General features: G+C 44.3%; 2 protein-coding genes across 2 annotated transcripts in view; one reads left to right on the forward strand and one right to left on the reverse strand.

Moving 5' to 3' along the window:
- DOCK1 (dedicator of cytokinesis 1) overlaps positions 1-21,615 on the forward strand; it is a 564,538-nt gene that overhangs the window by 223,078 nt on the left and 319,845 nt on the right. The window contains exon 27 of the mRNA XM_077126402.1: positions 1,357-1,452. Within this exon, the coding sequence (XP_076982517.1) occupies positions 1,357-1,452 (96 nt within the window). The remainder of the gene's footprint in view (positions 1-1,356; positions 1,453-21,615) is intronic.
- Positions 7,679-21,615, reverse strand: part of INSYN2A (inhibitory synaptic factor 2A) — a 39,148-nt gene continuing 25,211 nt past the window's right edge. The window contains exon 3 of the mRNA XM_077126401.1: positions 7,679-10,407. Coding sequence (XP_076982516.1) covers positions 10,224-10,407 — 184 coding nt within the window. The 3' untranslated portion in view covers positions 7,679-10,223. The remainder of the gene's footprint in view (positions 10,408-21,615) is intronic.

Genomic DNA, 21,615 nt, shown 5'->3' on the forward strand with positions numbered 1-21,615 from the left:
CTTTGCTCAATTCTTATTTTTATTAAAGTAATATATGCATATAGTTAAGAAAAAAAAAGTCAATAGTGCCTCCGAGATTGATAGTAAGAGCTCTCTACCGCTTTTCCCAGGCTCCCCAGGTTCGTTTCATCCCATAGGTAAACGTGTTCAGTGCTTCTTAGCTACTTTTATTTCTGGTATTAATTTTTATATTTCTAAATTGTATGTTTATATCATAGACTTTTTATTTTTCTTTAATCAAAAGTTGGTGTAAGAACGTACTGGAAAAGTCTGACCCTCTGCTGCCCCATCCCTGACATACTGTCTGCATGTGTGCACGTGTGCACACATGCACACACTTATGTGAAGTCACTGATATTCCAGGTGTATCTGAAAAGAATGGCCCACTTGCCATTCCACTCATAATCTCCACCTCTGGACTCGACAAGGTTTTCACATGGAGAGCTTGATCTCAATTCTCTCCCACCTGGCCGTCCAGCCCTTCCAGTCACACACATTTGCTCATTCCACCCTCTCCCTTCTTGCCACTGGCTGGTTCTCGCAGAGCCTTGTTAGCTCTCCTGGAGAAAGAGCAAATTATCAGGTGAAGTTGGATCTCAGTGTTGGTGGCCAACCCAGCTCGTCCGGGGGTGTTGGCTGTGGAAAGCTTTTGGGAGTCTTAACCGAAAGGCCAGCCTCCGGCAGCCCATTCCAGGCCCTTTCCTTTTCCGATTGGGGAAAATGTTGGAGGTTAAGAGAGGTTCTACAGCCAAAGCCAGGCAGGTAGAGCCTGCCCTCACCCTATGGGGAAGCATCTAGAGAGCCTCGTTAAGTGAGCTCAGCGTTCAAGAAGAATCAACAATCCCATCACACACAGAGTAAGAATGCATCTTTACTGATGGAACATTCCATGTCCCTGCGAATCTTAAAGAGTTTGCTGAAATGCTATTTAAGCATCATATTCTGTGTGATATTTGGATCCCTTTATTTGGATTCTGATATGCAGAACAGCCTACAGTTGTTACCTGTCAGCCGTCCATTTACAAATGACTGGGTTGTCTTTAGAAACTAATGGGTAGGCTAATCAAGGATCATAAACATTTTATTGTTTAAGTAGATCTGTTTTTGTTTTTAAGTTTTGCATCAATTAAATGACTATAATTATATAACAGATGATTACTAATGGACGATACTTAATAAAATGCCTTGCGTTTTCTTTGCGAAGGCTTTTGCCTTTGACAAGGACCATTTTTCATCTCGTTAGGGGTCATAATTGATTTACTCTTTTCAGGGTAAATGGATTCAGTGACACCGGTCGGGGCTGGCATTTTAATGTCTGTCTTTGGCGCTGTTTTTCACTGGTGTGTCCTCCCCCAGGGCCCGACCCAGCGGCACGTGCAGGTAATCATGGAGAAACTCCTTCGCACCGTGAACCGGACGGTCATTTCCATGGGACGGGACTCTGAGCTCATCGTAAGTGCACGGCGCCACGCGCTCCGGTGGTTCGTGGTGGCTCCCTGAATCTCTCCCAAAATGCCCTTTAATCTGAAACCCTAAAATCCATCTGGGTTTTTCCAACTGCCTTTTGAAAATTAGCTTTTCTTCAGTTTAATTTTTTTTTTTTTTTACTAAAATACAGTAAATGGTTAAGATACATCTGTTCACAGCCTAGGTATATTAAGTGTGCTCATTTTCCGTGATTCTAGAACCGAGTGTCAGAGTTTGAGGGCAAGCAAACCAACATTTTAGGGACAGAAACATTTGGTTCTAATGGTCTCATTACTTCTGGCAATTGGTATATATTTCTTCCTAAGTCTTGAGTCTTCTGCTAGTTTCTTTCTACCTATGTATATTAAAATGCCATTAGGACAACTTTATGAAGTACCTTAAAAAGTAATTGAGACACTCTGACCTAGCTATTTTATTGTCTACTCTAAGGTATTATAGATTTTTTTCTTATGTAGAGTATTCAAGCATGGAAAAATATATGTTACTGTTTCTAAAGAAAGTGTTAACAGTAATTTAGACAGTGTTTCCATTTTATATTATGCTTTTTTTTTTATCACACAGAGGTCCCATTTAATTTTTTCATTTCTAGTATTCATTATCATTTAGCTAACTCTGGTTGATGGCATTAGAAAAAAAACATTTGGAGTTAACACTGGCAGTCATGTGAAGCCCTTTCTTCTTCCTTGGTATGCAATTCTAATTCTTTCTGCACATCTAGAGGGTGAAATGAGTACGGTGAAATATAACCTCTCCTGCAGAAGGTAATGCAGAAACCTAACACTGGGTTCTTTTTTTTTATTTCTGTGGTTGGTGTCACAATAAAGGATGCTGATTCTGGTGAGTCATAGATGGGTGGTACAGAAGGAGAACAAACTCTGCTGTTTAGTATGTTTCTGTGCAGTGAAATAGTCTGGTTTATTCTCAGAGATTAGCACATGTTTGCATTTTCATTTTTAAAATATATCACATTGAGGTTTGGACTAAAACATGGATACATTGGGAAATAAAATGTTTCCTTGTAAATTGGCTTCATTTGCTATGGACTTTTCTAGCTATCCTAAAACATCAATTTGCTTGTCTCTTTATATTCTTCATCCTAGCTATTCTTCTCCATAATCTAGAAACACCTTTCTATCCTAGAGGTGGGGGGAGATGGTAAATCTCCTGTAGTGCGATGGGGGTGACTCCAGGAGCATCCTTGAGCTCTGGGTTTCCTGTCTCCTTGGGCCATGCCATGGGTACACTTTGAACCCTTTCACATTTTTGGCCCAGGAAGGAGGCCTAAAGGAGAAGGAATGCTGTATGACGTGAAGTTGTACCAAGTTCTCTGTGGCTCTGCTAGCTTCCCTGTTGGATGGGTTAATGGTACAAGAGGCTCAGAGAGAAGTGAGCACCCTCACTGGGGCTCTGGTCACTGACTGATGGCCTGGCAGGCAGATGGGGACATGGTGATGCAGAGTGAGTGAGTGCATAGGATAGGCCTTGTCTCTGATTAGGGGGAAATGGGGATTGAACCTTGAGGTGAGTTTACTTGGTTCATGGTCAGCTGATCGGTCGTTGAATGGAGGTGGGGAAAAGTAGACAAGGAGGAAGCCTCCTGACATTTTTGGATGGGTCCTTTGGCATATGGAAAGATTATGAGATGTGCTCCCAGCTCGATCAAAGACTCTAAGAAGGATGGCATTGCATATGATGAGTGTGGTCTCCCCTCCCACGCATGGCCTAGGTGCCGTGAGGAAATTCTGATCCATCTCAGATCTAATGGGAACGATGAAAATAGCCTTCTACCTGGAGGTAGAAGGGCCAGACGAAGAGTTAGAGGCCCCTTTCTTGAAGGGCTTGGGAGCTCTTGAAGTGGGGAGACCCATGTGTACCCACATGGTGACTTTCCAGAAGTTTCTGCCTTGCAAGTTCTAAGAAAGGGTCTGTTATGAGGAACCACACTAGGTCTTAGCCAGCTGGGCCACGTGCTTGTGAGGCTTAGAGTCACTGACCAGCATGGTGGCGGGGGAGCAGACTGCCCACATCCAGGCTCATTCCCCACAGTCTTAACCTTCTCAGAGGTCTCTAGAAGCAGGAATGGTATTTATGTCTGAAGCTGACTCCCAATTCCTACATCTTCAATCGCTAAGAGGACTCAAAAAATCCCTCTGGATTTCTTTCTTAACGCTGTCTAGGCTGTCACGGAAGGAATCTCATATATACATTCTGAATAAGCTATACCTACTTAAGGAGGAGTGACAGCATCATGGTGCTTTCGATAAACTGCATACACCATTTAAAAGTGGAGCTTTTGGGTAGGGTCTTTGTGGCAGCAGCCAATCCTGAGTCCTGTTTCTGGTATCAACACAGAAGTGAGATTAAAGTGCTACCTCAGCTCAGCATGCGTGACTCGCACTCCCCGTTTGTGCCAGGTGTAGATGGGTAAGTATTAACTTTTTAATATCACTCTTGTTGGTCTTAAAATTTCAATTAGAAGAAGATCAGGGGGGTAAAATATCCCTGACAAGGTGGACAAGTACTTTCATCGGTGGACCTTCTAGATTGGAAACACAGCAGAAAATAGTTCCTAGAGCTGTTTTGGGGTAAGCTGTGGCATTTCACTGTGCCATAGAAATTTCTGTCTCTAGTTGCGGTTCATTTCTTCATAAATGCAGTGAAAATGGTCTAGTGATGAATCAGCTTAAAAATTCTAAGCAGTCACTGAAAAACGATTTTTTAATAATTTATTTCATGATGTTGACAATAAGATCAGAAATGCGACCCCTGTTTCCATTGGAAGAATGTGTTAATTGGGGAAGCTGTCGTGAGAGAACAGGGAAGCTTCACCCATAATTGGATAAACTGTGATATACTATGGAAGGTTTTCCTACTCTCTGTATCTTTGGTGTTATAAAAATTCAGTTATGCAGTTGGTTGTACATCATTTCTTTTAGTTCATTTTATACTTTTCACCATTATATTTGAAATGGATTCTTTGAGTGCATTTCATGCATAGGATGAAAACATACCTTAATCCTTGGTGCTATATATCTTTTTAAATAAATCTCTTCAGCAGTTGTAAAAGTACAGATTTTGTGAACATGTAAAATAGAGCCTAAAGCACATTCTTGCAGTAACCTTGCCCAAGTAGTAAAAGGGCACTTTTTCTCAACCCTAGTATAGTCTGATGGTGTGGATCAATTGAGTGCAATACTTAGTTTATAGTAAATGTGATAAATGTCATTGCACATGTTTTTTTTTTTTACCTCTTCCTGCTGGAAAAGCTTTGTTAGACCCTCAGTATCAGGCCACGTGCTTCAGTGTCACGGACATTTATGAACAGGTGGCCTTGGTTGGTTGGGTCCTCTTGTCTCACGGGCAGGTGTCCTGTCCAGTCATGTGGTGGGTGGACTGGGAACGCCACACAGGCATGTGTCCTTGCGGGAAGAAACACTTGTACCCAAAGCAGATTTGAGAGCGGACAAAATAATTAATGCTTAGGAATGTTCCTTCTCCTCTGATATTAGCTGCTGCTGCTTCTTTCAAATGATCAGATTTACATTCTGTTAATGGGTCCTTTAAAAATGTAATCGAGTGAGAAGGAGCTTTAAAGATTTTTCTAGGGCCTGGATACACACCAGAAGACTGGAAATTACTAATTCACTAAAATGAAAGCACGGCCTCTTCTAAGGGAAAGGTTCCCTTGGAAAATTCACAGAAGTAGACTTAGAGAAGGGAAAATTGCACTTAGATTCTCCCTTTGGAATGAAGACCCTGAGAGTATCCTGACTCCCTAGACTCAAGTGATGGGAGTTATTTTGTTTCCTCTCTGAACACCGCTGGTGGGGGCAATTGATGAGGGAGGATGGTGTGTCTCAGTGTCCTTGGCAGGAAGTTGCTGTTGGTGAAAACTCAGGGCTTATCTCTGAGCCTGGTTGATTTATAAGGACCTGGCATGCTTCTTCATTTGGAAAATAGTATAATAGAGTTGGTCTCCTTCTGAATAGGGCCCTTTTACAGACATTCATAACCACACATTTTCATAAAGACGTGAACGTTTCCCCTGCATGGACATTCGTTTTGAGATATTTATTCTGATGGAGTTTAAGTATGAATGTGCTTTTTTAAAAATGATATTTTTCAATGTCCATTTACGAAAGAAAGTCATCTGTTATAAATAATTGTTTCAAATGTATAGTGTCTGGCTTCTATGTACCTGTGCTATAAAGAGTGTATTGAATTTTATTGTTTTATAAAAAAATCTACTTCCAAAACATATGGAAAAAAATATGCCTAATATGTGAGCATGTATAGACAGCAGTTTCTTTATATGTTCATTTTTATTTGGTATTTGCAGAGCAACTTTTCCTGCCGTTCTAGTATTCCTATGGCTGTTGTTTTCTCAAAGTTGGTCACGAATTGAAGGTTTATTGCAAAGGAAAGAAAAACAAACAAACACAATGTCCTATCTGGGTGGAATATGCACTGCAATTCTTGCATATTCACACCAACCTGCAAAGGTATCTTAAATAAACTACTGGGCTACTTAAAAAGTAATAGCTGTTCTCAAATGCCCTTCATATTTCCAAAATGTATGCTATGTTTTATGGCGAGATTAGTTAATGCTAATTTACCAAGGGACTGTTGTTTCTCATTCTTGATTCATGCAACTGTTTATTTCTGGTGCATGAATTGACTGTACATTTATCCCATGCCAACAGTACCAGCAGTAGTTTTGTAGATTAAAAAAAAAGAGAGAGAGATACATTGGTAGTGACGCCACACCCAGGGAACTACCCTGCTCAATAATCAAGGCAAATTTTTCTTGCTGATAAAAATGCTTCTAAAGAAGCAGTCCACCAATTGGCTTTGTAAGCATGCTAAGTTACAAACAGTGTGAAATGGAAAAGTTCATGGTTTATTTCTTGTTCTTTGTTCTTGTTCTCTGCTACGAAAGCATAAAGAGCAAAACACTTTCATTTCATGGTGTGCCTTCTCAGTTTTAATCAAGGATGTATATCTTAATTATGACATGCCTATGGTGGCACACCAGGGAAAACTGTGTTTGTGAGTAATCCTAATTGTTAATCTTTTGAGAGATCAGAATCAGCCAGTCTCATGTAAGTTATTGGGTTCTGACATCCTTTACTACCTATAGTCACACTGCAGATCTCCATGGCAGGAGAGACTGTGCAATCTTCTGGAATGTTTGGGTAACTCTGCCAACTTTCTAAGTCCTCTCTAAGACAGCAAGATACTTGCCACACGTTGTTGCCGTCTGTTTTTACATTCTGCTGGAGCATGGGGTGGGTCTGAGATTGAAAGGGCAGATGCAGAGACCTTGGGACTTCTGCCCCTGGGGCCACTTGCAACTATGTAGACTTTCTGGTGGTTGCTGAGAAGCCACCCTGCACAGCAGAGTGTGTTTCATTCCCTCTCATTGTTTATAGGAGAGAACCTTAAGGGCAGCAGGGCAGGCAGATTACAGATGATTCTCGAATGTGATTTTGCATATTCCCACCACCTGCTTCAGCATGGCACCTTGGGTCTTCCTCCCCACTCAGACCATGTCAGCTGCACTCATCACCCTTTTCCCCTGAGGAGTCTGCGAGGCAGCAGGAGCCCCCCGTGTGAGTCCACAGTGCTCCACTGATGCACATGGATGCCACTGCCATCCAGACCAGAAAAGACTGGTGGTGGTGGTGGGGGGGGGATGGGGGGTGCTCATTACTCCCCTTGGCCTTCCAGAAGCAGCAGCCGCTCACCCACGGGAAAGGGGTAAGTGGGCAGAGGATCCAACCAGGAGAGGCTGGCTGATCAGCCTTTGTGGGATGCCTGTATTCTCCTTCCCAGGGGACGGAAGGAGGTGGCTGGTTCCATGTGGCTGGGGACTGTTTGACAGGCATGTAGGCAGAAACTCCCTCCATGAAGCCATGGAGGGATTGACTGGAAACGCTGGATGTGTTTGTTAGCTCCCTCCAAGGTTCATTAATAATTAGACCAGTTAGGCTGGTCCTGCTGTGAGCCTGCACCTTTGTATGCCTTAGAAAGTCACCCCATCCTTTTGGCGCTGCAGCCCCTGCTGGAGGGCATGGCTTGGCCATCTGTACAAAAGCTGGATTTCATTTGTCACCTGGCCTCCCCACTCCCCCCAGGCCAGGCCAGTGGGCAGGGCACAGGCTGCCCACCATCTCCCAGCAGCCCCATCTTCGATCCATGAAGTTCTTTTCAGACACACATTTTTCCTTGCTTATTTCCTTAGATTCCTTTGATTTCTCCAAATTATCAAGGCCATGCCATAAGTTTTAACAGTCACACAAAAATTACCTTTGATTTTTTTATTTAAAAATTAATAAAGAACTTAGTGACAAGTATAATAATTTAATCTCTATATGTAATGCCATGTGTACATCTAATATGAGGGCACACTGTACCTTGGTTTGGGATCAGAGTTTTTACTTAAGTCTTTCTGAAATAAGAACTGTCATCTGTTAGTGACACATTGCAATTAAAACATGGAATGGGTTTGAAAAAGATTTTTTTCTATTTTGAATATAGTTTTATTTTTAAAGAGGAATTAGTGCATCTTCAGAATTTCCTTTTCGGCTCTAAAAATTTTAACCTATATTTTTTGGTATAAACTGCTTTGAAACGCTGACATAATTTTGTTTACTATGATATCCTTTGCTTTAGAAAGATTTATCCTTCTAATTAGAAAGCTGCTAACATCCTTGTTTCAATTCACTGAGAGAGTTGGGATTCTTAAAACATAAGGAAGGATAACTTGTTGTAAATGTTCTTTTAACTTGAGTTAAAAACAGTACAAAATACATGTAATACATTTTAAAATTTTTGTCCACATGAAACAATTGCACTTCCTTCATAGCTCAGGTTCATTTTCCTCATCCTTCTTGCACAAAAATATTTCTCATGTCTGCTTACTGACATTCAAGAATTTGAGCCTTCATATACCCTCACCACGAAGTCAATTTCTTTTTAATTTAATAGAGCATACCTCTGCAATATATTTTGAGTTATCCCTTCAAAACACACAATTTGTTTTTGAGACTGACTCTTAATTTTTTTTCAAGTCCATATCTGATTGGTGATCACTGGATCTTTGTAGACTCAAAACAATTAGAACTAAAATGGATATGCTGTTTTGTCAGGAGGAAAATGCATGGCAAGAAATGGTTTAAAAATCTGAAAAATGCAGGTAGCAATCCTTTCACCAAGGTTAACCACTTTATTTTTTGGCATCTAATCAATGAGGTGTTAGCACTAGACTCAACATAATATTCCTGGACAGAAATTTGAAGACTAGGTTTTCTCTTATGTTCATAAACTATTCAAAATTTAAACTGTACAAAAAAAGACAAAATAACCTCCCTACTTCCTATTGTGAAAGGCAAAAAAATTCATAAAGTCATTAAGATATAGGGAATTTTGATTTCTATAAAAAAATACTTGCAAAGATGCAAAGAAATGAGTGAAAAAATAAAGGAACTAAGATTTACATTGCAATGTGTAATCAAGAGAGAATTCTAAGTGTCACTCTTTGTTTAAAAAATACCTAAAAACATTTGATTCACAGCTTTCCCCTAAGTATGTTGTTTAGTACAACTGACTAATAGGTTAAATGTTAGGTGACAGTTAAGTCTGTTTGCTTATAGCAGCTATACTAAACACTGTTTCTCTTTGAGACATCAGGTCTTCAACAGTTGTTACAAAGTATAAGGAACTGTATACAACAACTGGCTGCACTTACAGTGGTGAACAACGTCTCTGAAGATTGATCCACAAAAAAACACTCCCCACGGTGGCACAGTACACCGGTGATTTATTGGTGACTGCATTATCCATTGTGTATCTCTATGCGTATTTTCAAATTCTTGCCAGAATTTGTCATTTGGGCTTTGGGTACCAAAAGATTAAAAATGAGATCTAAGAAAGCTGGGTATCCAGTAGCTCTGACCCTGTCAACTTGCAGTGATTAAAGGCATGTCCTGACTTTGGAGGTGGGGGGTGGGAGGTGGGGGGGGAGCTCCTGGCTGCTGGCCATTTGGAAAATGAGCAGTAAACATGTCGTAGATCTGGAGATGAAGAGGATACTGAATTGGAAGCGTCAACGTGACACTGAGATGTGGTCGCTTGGCTTAGCGCTGTAGCACATGAAGGCAAATATACATAGAGTCATATTTGAGAGAGATTATTCATGGTCTCTGACCACTTGAAAAAATTGTGCTTTCTCCGGATATTGATGTGCTGAAAATTGCACTCACCCCCTGCTTATTTGCAAAATCAAATGTAAAAATGAAGTCCTTTGCAAACATAAGGCTTGCTTTTTCTTCTCATCGTTTAAAAAAAATAAAGGCTTGAAAATAATTATGAGTTTTAGCTGTGTACAGAGTGACAGCCTGCCCCATCGCAGGTTGCTAATGTAATACTTGCAGATCTGGGGTGGGGTGGGGAGAGAGTTTTTCCTTGTCATGTTTGACTACGTTAAGTTTCATCTCAGAGTTGACATCCCCACGTCAGTGAACTGCAAAGAACAGCCGGCAAGGTATGGTTGTCATACGGTGCTTCTGCTACTTTATCTGTTGGGACAAAGGCCTTTTTGGTATGCAGGGGAGAACTAGGTGTCGGCCAGGCCAGCATCATACCTCGCTCCATCCTATTCGTTTAGGAAAAGGATTTCTTTGAACTCCAATGGGTTTGAAAGACGGCCTTTAGACTCCACAACACCATGACTTTTAAAGGAACCAGAGTTTCCATCTTCCATGCTTTTTAGATTCAGTTTTGGATTTTTGCTTGGGAGTTGCGGAGTAAGTCTCCTGAGAATAAGGCGAAGGTGCGACCTGAGTTTCCTCAATAGGATGGAGTTTCCTCAGAACTGGCTGGAGCTTGTCTTCTTGCTGTTTAAAATCTAGCTCCACACTAGAAAGAAGAGAGTGAAGAATTTAGTGCTTGAGCTTTCACATGTAAAGATCCCTCTTAGTGATTTCAAATATTGGTGAAATCCTTGTTCATATTATATTTAGAACATAGTTTCCTCGTTTACTATTAAGCAAGTGGCTCTAATACATTCTAGCTCTGTGTCACTGTAACATATTTCAAATACATTTTTGTTTGAAAAGCGACTTATTTTCTTTCAGTGCAAACCTTAGGAGTTTTTCCATTGTACACAGTTGATGTCAAAGTATAATACATTTGTTGAGATAAAAAACCTAAAATGTGAATAATCCTTTTGTTTGTCCATAGACCTTGCATATGTGATTCATGGAATAAAACAGATAAACCCAAAGCCTAAGTGTCCAGGAGTCATCTTAGTAGACACGCATTCTAGTTCTCCAGTACAAACAGAGGACAGTAAGTAACTATGTGAACATCACTTGTGCAGCTTTTCACAAGATCAAAGAAATCTGTTCATCTCACCTTAAACAACGGTGAGATGAAATGCCTCTTGCTTCTAGTCTCTGCAAAATCTTAACCTTCTGAAAACCTGGTAAGAGCCTAAATATCTCATGCTGGGGAAACAGTGTACTGGTCCAGACAGTACCACTGAATATTATTCACTCGTTCTCAAAGACAGCGTGTCAGGCAGAAACAGTGGTAGGTGAAAATAACACAGACTTGTAATTATATTGCTGAAGCTGTAGCATGCAAACATGAGCTGCATGGAAGGGCATGAGACAGTTGTGATAATGGGTATATCAGAGCGATAGGATTAAAGATGATTTTAAAACTAGGTCATGACTTAAAACATTTTTCCAAAGAAGGCTGATTAACTTGCCTAGCATCTTCCCTTCTCTTTGTGGCTTTGAAAAAGACCAACCGTTTGATCCCACTAACTCTTACAAACTCTTAACGAGTCCCCTTGGCAGCTGGATGGAACCCCCTACCCTGTCTGTCATTTTTCTGTGGCACAATGATGAGCCTTTGCTTTCTTCCTGCTTGCTCCGCCAGTGGCCCCTCTGGGTTGGGACTGGTTGGGGTACCTCACTGGACCTCCAGACAATTCTTTGGGTTCCTTCCATGTCCGGTCTAGAAGCCAGAACTGATGTCAGCAGATTTCAGCACACACTCAGTGATGGTGATAATGCCAGAGCTCACAGCATCTTAGGACCAGTGGAACTGTAAACCATTTTTAAATACGGAATCCTATTGATTTAGGGAACCATAATTCCTAGACAAACTTTGACATTTTGCAAAGACAGAAACAGCAAAGCTGTATCATCTGGTATTTTATAAACCAGCTCAAGACCTGTCTAATGGACCGTTTTATGTTTTATATCCTCAATTCCATTTTTCTTATTATTAAAGACTATAATATCACTTAAAAAAAGCCAGAAAAGTTTATGGCTAAGTTACCTCCCTGTTCCAAAACAAAAGTTATGTTTTCCCTTATCTCGAGAGCCCCTTTGAGTCATGCTGCAGGTCACAGGAAGTGGAATAAAACCTAATGAACTCACATGTTGCTAATCCAGCATAGGTAATAAGTAAGACAGTCCCTCTTAAGGCCAGTCATGAAAAGAGCAAACCTAATGGGGTTCAGCAACGCGAGAACTATGTGCGGGGTTTCTGTTACGTGGTGTAGCAGAAAGAACACTGGGTTTCTTTCCATCGCGAGCTTCCTACTGGACATTAGGGGCCGGGGTAAGTCCCTCACACTCTTTGAGGTTCAGTTTCCTTTGCTTCAAGGGGAGACGGTGATTACTCCCTGGCTAGCTCACTGAATTGTGGTAAGGATTTAAAACAAAGATGAGTTGGTGAAAAGGCTTCCTAAACTAGGATACTATGCAAATACAGGTTTTCTTTATTTATGATCTGTTAATTACTTATTTTATAGACGGGAACAAGCGCAAACACAATAATAAAGATGTCTACTAAAGAATGCTTCAACCTGGATATTAGCAAGGAAAACAAGCATTTTTCTATTGAGTCTGTGAGATATTGGCGTATCCAACGTGGTGTTTGAGCTACACGAGAGGAATCGTACCAGCGCTCTTGTTAATGTGGAAGGCATGCTTTCCGGTCTGGGTCATAACTGTTTCGCCATCCCAGATAGGTTTTAAGGTATTGGAACTGAGGGAGCGTGCTAGCATCCCCTAGGTTAACAGTACAACTCTGGGTACCTGTAATTATTGAATTCCCATTAAGCAACTACATTGGGAATCCTGTTATTAAGCAATTTATCACACCGTGGAACCATGTAATCATGGAGTAATCTAATCTGAGTTCATGTTAACAAAATCGCTTGCCTTTATCTGTCGAGTTGACTCCTATTTGCACTCCCTGTCCCTCTGCCCTGGGAAGCAGGAAGCAGGAGCAGGGTTCCCGCTGAAGGGAGCCTGGGGGCAGTAATGGCTGCCCACACCGGGACTACCGGCAGAGGGTGCTGGTGAGGCACCGGGGACTGCTGCCACCCCACCCTCACCAGCAAACTGCCAGTTTTGCAAACTGCCGGCCCTGCCTCCCTGCCTGGGGAGGATCTATGTGCAATGTATGTGTACTAGCTGTATAAACTGCAGAGGGCTGTGCACTTGCTATTAAATAGGAACAGTCTGCACCGTCTTGAACACTGCCCTGTGCTGGGGGATTTGTTTTGTCAGAGAAGGAATACATGGAGGCACTGGTTTGAATCTGAAGCAGCTGGCTGGAGAGGGCAGCATCAGAACGTTAATCGTCCAGCCAACTGTGGCTGGTAGAGAGGAAGGGTCCCTTCAGCCTGAAGAGCCCAATGGCTGGAAGAAAGCAACACCTGCTGTCTGCTTACAGGGAACATGGACTAAGCCAGCTGCTTTGTCCCCAGGGCACTCCCTCCCTCTCTGTGCCCAGGCCCCTCTCTCTGCTGTCCGGAAGGACCTGGGGGAGAGTGGGTGGCCAGCATTAAGGTGTCCCACCAGGCCCGGGGACCAGCCCAATGTCTGGCGGGCACCGCGGTTTTGCTGGCTGTTACTTTGCCTCTTGCCTGAAACACTTTCCCCCGGGGTTGGGGCGGCTGCCACTCCTGGGCCCCTGCTCCCAGGCAGCACCGCCTCCTCCTCCTCTTCCTCCTCTGAACAGTTTCATGTTTCCTTAGGTTCTTGCCACTGTCCTCTAGAATGGAGGAGCATGGCCAGGACAAACACGACCCGTCTCCCCCTCTGTTCCTAGCCTCTAAGCAAGGCTCGAGTCTGGACAGTTGCCTAAATGCTACTCATTTCATCGCTGTGTGCGAGCAGGGCCTTGAAAGACAGCTTCTCCCGGTGCATGCATTCCAGGTGCCCTGGCCTGCTCTGGCTTCTCCAGGGATGCCGCTGGCACCTCACCCCCAACCCCGGCCACCATGGACTCTGTGGCACGGTGCCATTCTATCCAAACTTAATCAAAGAACCTAAAAAATCTCCTCCAAAACAAACATATGCGGGAGGCTTTGGGAGGCCAACTCCTACGTGCCCACTCCCTCCTTCCCGCTGTGGGTGGGGTCAGCAGGCGTGGGTGAGAGCCAGAGGATCCCGCCGCTCTGCGAGGGAGATTGCCTGCCGTTTCGTGCCTGGAGGCCGGGACTGCTGTTTCCTCATGACGTGGCTTCTCAGTGCTGACCCGTCACATCTACACCCACAGCACCTCTGCACAGGGCTCACCCCACAGCTCTGCGGCTTCCTGGGTCTGCTCCTGCCCTTCGTGACTCGTGGGACCAGCATGGGCCCACGTGGCTCCCTGGAGCCCCCAGGGGCGCCGTGCCCAGCAGCTCCCTGTGGTGGGACCCCAGTGGTGCCCAGCCAGCACTTATTCCTCGGGAGCACAAACAGCCGGGAAAAGCCCTGACTCCTGAGTTTTAGTGGCTGAGTCTGCATTGGTTCGACCAAGGCCAGTTTTTCTCGGGCCAGGTCTCCTTTAATGCCTGAATAACCACGCGTGTCGGTGCGCTGGCTGAGATGCAATGCCCCGTACTGCCGGGGAATGTGTATGAGAGGAGGTAGAAAGCTCTAGAAGCTGTTGTTATTTACCTGTATATTGCTCCTTCCCCTGCCTGCGCCTACCCCCCACCAGAAAATGGAACCATCTTACAAAACACTCGGCATTTGCAAAACTGTGCAAACTTAAGTTGCTTTAGCTTGTACGCCATTATAGAGTCATCTGCTGCTCTGTACGTGACTCATCGTGACGGATGATTAAAGCAACTGGGGGTCGATATAATTTCTTTAGTCAGTCTTTTCTCTTGAAAGTCTACGTCTGAGTCTGGGGGCTTTCATACAAAATTAGGATTCCGTACATTCTTTTCAGCCAGTGCCCAAGCTTTATTTTCTTTCTGGAGACTGTGCTCGTCTTTGTAGTAACACTTCTCCCTGCCACTTCACGCGGTTTTGCAGAGGAGCTTCATTTTGCTTCTCCAGTTTGTAGTATGCTGGTTGAACACACCTATAAATACTCAGGCCCTGCCACAGTTTCTCCAGCAAGCTGTGTTGATTCCTGAAGCTAATTTAAGAGCAGTGCATTAGCGATCTCTTCCTCCAGTCCCCCGTGTGTAGCAGTGAAGAGTTAAAAGCAGGTGTGTTTGGCCCCCAAGCACTTGCTTGTTTTCTGGAGTGGAAGAAAACCTGAAATCGTTGCTTTCTCCGGCCTGATGGTGTCAGGGTGGCTGGGTGGACTGCACAGGGTTGTTTTTAATTCTCTCTGAGTTAGATAGCAGAATCCCCCAGTGCTGACTGAGGCTTTGCACTGACTCACTCTGCAACTGTGGCTAAATCGGCTCATCCTTGGGTACCTGAGCTTCCTTGGCTGCGAGGCAACGGCCAAGATGATGCACCCCCATCCCACGGGAGGGTTCTGGGGAAGGACCATGCAGGCGTGAGCTTGGGGCGGGCCCAGGAGAGCAGGACCCCCCGGGTGTGCGGTGGCTCCTGTCCTGTGCGCTGGGACGTGACGAGGAGGTCGCCTGGAACCGGCCCCGCCCTCTGCTGCTGTGGCGGCCCTGATGGCACCTGTGTAATTCAGACGAAGCTCAAAGTCCAGGTCCGAGTTCCAGGCCTGGCCCTGCACGTGGGCGCTAGCTCCGTTAGCTCAAGCAAGTCGCTTCTACTTCCTGGGCCTCGGCTTACCACTGTGACCCTGGCCACAGTTCCAGCAAGTAGGACCAGGACACAGATTCACCATTATTCTCCCCCGAACCTGTCTCCATGTGAACGTCGGGTGGTTACTATACACCCAACATGCCCCAAACCAAATCTTTCTGCCAGCCCTCTCCTCTGTCCTCCCAAGCACAGTCAGGAGCCACTGTCCAGCCAGTTGGCCAGCATGGGGACACCCTGTAGCCCAGCTTGACCTGATCCCCTCATGCCTACTCCTGGTCAGCTAGATCCAACGGATGTCACTCAGCCGGGTCTCCTGTGCCCTGGTCCAGGATTACAGCAGTTTTTCTTTGGCCCTTGATACAGCTGTTCTGCTCTTCCTCTCTCCATGCTCTCTCCCCTTCCTAACGCAGAGCTGTCTGGCAGACTCCTTGACCAACTCCTGCTCACCCTTCAAAACCTAGGCCATGTGTCATCTCTTCTTTCTGTGGGTTTCTGAGAATAACCAAGCCCCCTAGCCCTCTTGGTTCCCCCCACCTCTTGGTCCCTCCCCAACCACCCCCAGAATCAGTTGCCCCTCCAGCAGGGCTCTTTCCACTGTTCTCCTTGTGCACACCTCATACTGGATTCTAGCTGATTGTTTTCTCCGTGAACTCGCTGAAGGACAGACGATGTGAAGTCAGTTCATCTTCTGTCTGTGGTGCATTTATTTAGCACAGGCTGGGCGAGGAGGGGGCTCTCCTTGTTTCCTGAATTGAGATAAAGTGACCAGTGGAACCTAAACCCCTCATTTCTAATCTTGGCAGAATGTTGCTGCCTTTTGTTCTGTTTTATATCTATAATTTATTCACTGCAACTAACATACATTATATAAATTATATACGTATCTACATTATGCATGTGGGGACCCATTCCAATAGTTTCAAATATTAATAATTTTTAATTACTAGCTTTTTAACACTTTGAACATAGAAATGATGCATCGTGTCTTGGTTCCTTCCCCACCCCCCATTTCACCTAGTAGGTACGTAGTGCTTATAGGTCAATGTTACAATTTTAAGGATGAAAATACCAAAAATAGATGGGTATTCAATAATATTAATACTCAACTTTATGAAATATCCCCCTTCCTGGTATATAAGAACAAGGAAATTAGGATTATGGTTTTTAAAAAAGCAAACAAACCCTGAGGCAGGTATCCTATTTATAAGTTCTAAGAGGTACCCAACGTTACCACTGGACAGTGAACCTTCTATAAGCGTCCTGGTTCTGTTCCCTGAGCACATCGAAGCCCAGCCCTCTTATGGTGGACACTCCTGCTTGGGAGGCTGGGGGCGGGGGGTGTCTGCCTAGTCTGTGACTTCGTCCGGGCGCAGAGGCTGTCCTGGGGAAGCCAGGCAGATACCTGGAGTTTGGGTCATCCATCAGTTGTGCCACAGAGAGTCTGAAACAGAAATACTTGAGCCCTAAACATTTCTATTTAGAACTCTGTCCCTAAACATTTCTCAAGTAAGCAAGGGGCCGGATGACAAACAAGACTGTCCTATGCACGTCACGCATATTTTATATTTATGCCGCCCTCCTAGCAAGCCATGAAGATCCTACATTGCAATTCGAAGGGCTCAGTCATCCTTAAGCGTAACCTGCCCATATGCTGCCGACCCAGGCCTCTGTGGAGAGCACGGCTTTTCAGGCTTTGCACAGCAAGTGCACTGGAGCTGCAGTTTTGAGGAAAATACGCACATCTGTCCTTCAGTCGCAGGTTGGGCTCAGTGGGTTCCTGTAGTCAGAGTGTGGGTGCCACGCCTCGCCTGCCCTTCAGGTGGGCTGGCTCCTGGTGCCAGCAGGAGGTCACAGGGCTGGAGCGAAGGGACAGAGAAGTCCAGCCCCTAAGCCAGCAGCCCAGAAGTGTGGTTCTAGGACGCTACGAGGGGCTTCCCTCTATTCTGGCGTTAGCTACAAGAGCTGCCTCTACCGATGTGTACTGATGGTAGTTCTCATTATATAGAAAACCCTTGGCTTCTGCAGGTGTCCCCGGCACCACTGGAAGCTAGTCTATACCCCAACCCCCCACCTCCAGCCCACCCCCCATGCTCTTGGGGTGTCATCTCAGAGAGGCTCTTTCAGGATGATGGCTCCACAGTGGCCCCAGTAACCACTATTATTCTCTACTTACTTTGTTCCCTGTGGAATTTCATCCCATCTCACTCAGGACACTGTGGCAGGGACTGGATCCTACATTGAGAGCCTAGAAAAATGTCCTTAGTCATCTCAGAATGGATTGCAACTATTTTCTCACGAAACTGACAATCTACACTGCCCCCCGCCCCCCCGCCTTTGTTTTGTCCCTCCCTGAATGTCTCTTTAATGGAAGTAAGGACCACAGGAAGGGCTTATCAATATAATCAGCCTTTCTCTGCTGAATACATTTTAACTAATCGCTTTAAAAATAACATGTTGAGATGAGTAATCCCTTTTCACTTGCATTTCAGAGATTCATATCAGAACTAAAGTGTTACTAACACCTACATCCTTGCATGTTGGGGGGGAAAAGAAAACATAAAATATATTTAGAATTCTAATTGAATTGGAAAAGCTGGGATGATTGGCTTTTGAAACTTTCAGGGAGAATTCTGAGGTCTGTCAAAATCATTCTCTTTTTTTCAGACGTGTGATTTACGTCATTAAATAATTATTTCCATATCCCAAAATAACATCGAGGAAGGAACTATGTACAGTGATACCTTTCTGTCACCTTCCACCCACGCTGTCACTCACTGTAAATACTAAGAGCTGGGCACTAAATATTAAACAAAAGGCTAATTTCCTCCACATCAGTTCATGTTGTTGAAGAACTTAATATGCACAAGTGATGGTAATTGAAGCAGGGCTGGAAAGGGCACTTTCACTAAGAGATAATCACTAAATGACAAAGGCTGCAAAGATTTCTCTCCAAGTGGGCTGTGGACAGGAGAAAGTGGGCACCACTTGTGCATACAAATGCAATTACCTCCCTGAACAATAAGATTCCATTAGTTGCGCGTCCTTCAGTCCTGTTGGCTGGCTGGCTCACGCAGCAACCTCACCAGCCTCCTTTCTTGCAGTACAATTGGAATCAGTGAAATAGCCGCAACAATTTTGATTATCAATGCTAATTTTATCTGGAAGTCCTTCCGATCTTATAGTGTAGGCGCTTGTTGCTGATGCAATAAATCATCAAGTATGATAGGAGAAAATGCAACCCATTAGTTTGGTGAATTCCTCATTCAGTTTCTTGAGATTAGGATATTTTTATCATCTTTCCTTAAACCTTGCCGTCATTTGGTGAAGGAACTTGCATAATTTAGGAGCCTCCCACTTGGTGAGCAGCCACATATTGCCATATCCTGCTATAAAGATGATGAGCCTGTCCCTGCAGCGAGGCACACCTTTCTATACTAGCTCTTTCTCCCCCGATGTCCCTCATTCTCTCGTCTGGGCTGCTCCAGAAAATCCATCTAATGCTCTACTTCCACCCACTTCCATGGCACCTTGGAGGATCCCGTGTCCTGGCTTCCTTCAACTCCTCCTCCTCCTCTTCTTTTACTTCATTGCATCCCTGGCACAAGCCTTCAGGACAGAAGGCTCCCTTTTCGTCTTGGCTCCACTGTTACTCTGGCCACAGGGGCTTATGCAGGTGGCGTGCATGGGGCTGTCTTCAGTCCAAATATAAACTTCTTCGCAGTCTCCAAGTGCTTGGTGCAGAACCTTCCTCCAGAAGATGCTTGGTAAATGTTCACTGATTTAATGCCTGCCAGCATCAAGTGGAAAGGGCTTAGGCATGTGATGAAAATGGTGGCTTCAAATTCCATCGGACTGACCACTGATGGGTCATATCAAACGATGAACATATGACAGACACAAAAGGGCCTTCCGCAAGCTTCCTTTCTCCCTAGAGTGTCGAGAAGAAGTTGGTAGGAAGACAAACAGCCCTCCTATCAGTTTTAGGCTCTGAGCCCACTCATTTAGCCACTGCATATTTACTGTGGTCACGCCAGGCCAGCTCAGTGGCTGGCTGGACATCACAGAAATGAAGATGGCATGTCATCCTAGAGGTTATAGTTGCCTTAGGTCTCGTTAGCTAATGGCAGGAATGCAAATTCTTTACAAGAAGATTTTAAGCTCTGGGAAAGATACTTAATTCATCTGATTCAGCATTATTATTATTTTTGTACATCTTTCTTTCATACACCAAAGCCTTTGAATTGAGGTTGGCACATGCTGTGCTCATAAAAATGTGTAAATTGGAATTCAAACCATTTCATTATAGTATGATTTCATGAATTAACCACTTCAGGAAAGGGAAGAAATGATGGGTTTGCAGTGGTACGTTTCACTTCCCTCTGAAACAAACATCTGAGCAAAAGGTGAATCACCAGCAGGATGACTCAGCTCATCAGTCTAACAAAGGAATTACTAAGATAAGCTGGATACGAAAGATTCTAACTGCTTATGAGCAAAGATTATATTAGTAATTTATCCTTAAAACATTTTCTGAAATAATTATGGCATATTTTGACAGGGAATATGGGATGATAAGCCAAAAAAGTTTTACTGAGGAAAACTGAAATTTGAATCTCTTTTCATCCTCTTTCATGCTGAGATGGTCTGTAATCAGGATTCCCCAGTCAGCCTGGTACATCACTGGAGGCATGTCATCTTGAGAAGAAAATGTAGTCATGTCCACCAACCTCAAAATTCCCCGAACTTCTCCGTATCAGTTTTGGTACTTTGGATTTCAGTGGACTGGACACAGGGCAAGTTGGTTCAGTACTAAAAAGCCCTTGTTCAGCTCTACTTAAATGGATTTACAAATAATGAATGTTATTTGGTTGAGAAATACCTTCATGACTGTCCATATCATCACCTCCAGCTGCAGTTTCCAATGAAGCTCTCAGAAACCGGAAGAAACATCCCCGGCATTTAGGGCGATCCCACGGGATGTCACATCACGATCGAAGCTTCACCAAAGCGAGAGGAAAGAAGCTCAGCTTGAACCTCTAGAGTCTGTTACCTGAGAAGCTGGTTCTGGAGGGCCAGTGTTTTCAAGAGCTAGTTGCCTTTCTCTTATGGAACTGGCAGTATTTTTGAAATGTTTGAAATTGCTTCAAGACCTTTTGCCCTTTTGATGCTTTTTTCCAGGCCTGCTTATTTCCATGACAAAATTATTTTTTACAGAGAAATATGTACCACCACCTATGGCAGAAGGTTCAAATTCATTTGAGAAAACACCAGGCAGCCCCTCTTCAACACGGTACCCTTTTCAACTCCCTGGGCCTAGCGTTTTGAAAACACGGCTGATTCTTAGGCTTCCCGAAAAGGGTAATTGGGTTTCGAGTGAAAAGCAGTGTGTAAATGCAAGACAGGCAGGGTCAAATTCATTGACCGCCCAGGCTCTCCGCCTGCCAGCAAACAGGTATGACAAATTGCAGCATGTGGGCCCTGGCGGCTGCGATGGCCTCTCCTTGTTCTTCCAGCCTCGGGGGAACCACGGTCATTTGGCATTTTACCATTTCTTTATTTTGAAACTCCTTTAACCTCCTCCATCCCGAGGTATGCTCCAGGAGGCCTGTGGGAGGATGGAGAAGGGACGTGGAGATGGTGGTTTGGGACTTATAAGGAGACTCTTTGATCTCTAGGATGCAGGCCCTGGTACCTGAAGGTCCAAGCCAGGGCTTGAACCAACTGCAAAGATGATGACCTTGAACTCATTCTTTCCCCTTCTGTTGGGACAGACTCTACAGAGCAGTTCAATGCTGAAATTGAAGGAGGACTTGTTTGTGATTTTCCAGTGTGGGGAGGATAAATGTACTGAAATCAGTACAGCCTTTGAAATCTGAAAATGCCTTCTGACTCCTTTGGGCGATGCTTCTAGGTCTGGGTCTGTCTCTGCCCACTGCTCTCTGGGTGGGCACCCAGGGGATTCCTTCTACCCTGGGAGGTTGGGGTCTGAACACCCTTCGAACCACAGAAATGTCTGTTCTCGAAGAGGCTCCTGACATGTGAAGACTGAATCCTGGAGCTCACACAAAGCTGAGAAGTCATCTGGCTC

This window comes from Tamandua tetradactyla, chromosome 13 (assembly GCF_023851605.1).
Source record: "Tamandua tetradactyla isolate mTamTet1 chromosome 13, mTamTet1.pri, whole genome shotgun sequence".
Taxonomy (NCBI): domain Eukaryota; kingdom Metazoa; phylum Chordata; class Mammalia; order Pilosa; family Myrmecophagidae; genus Tamandua; species Tamandua tetradactyla.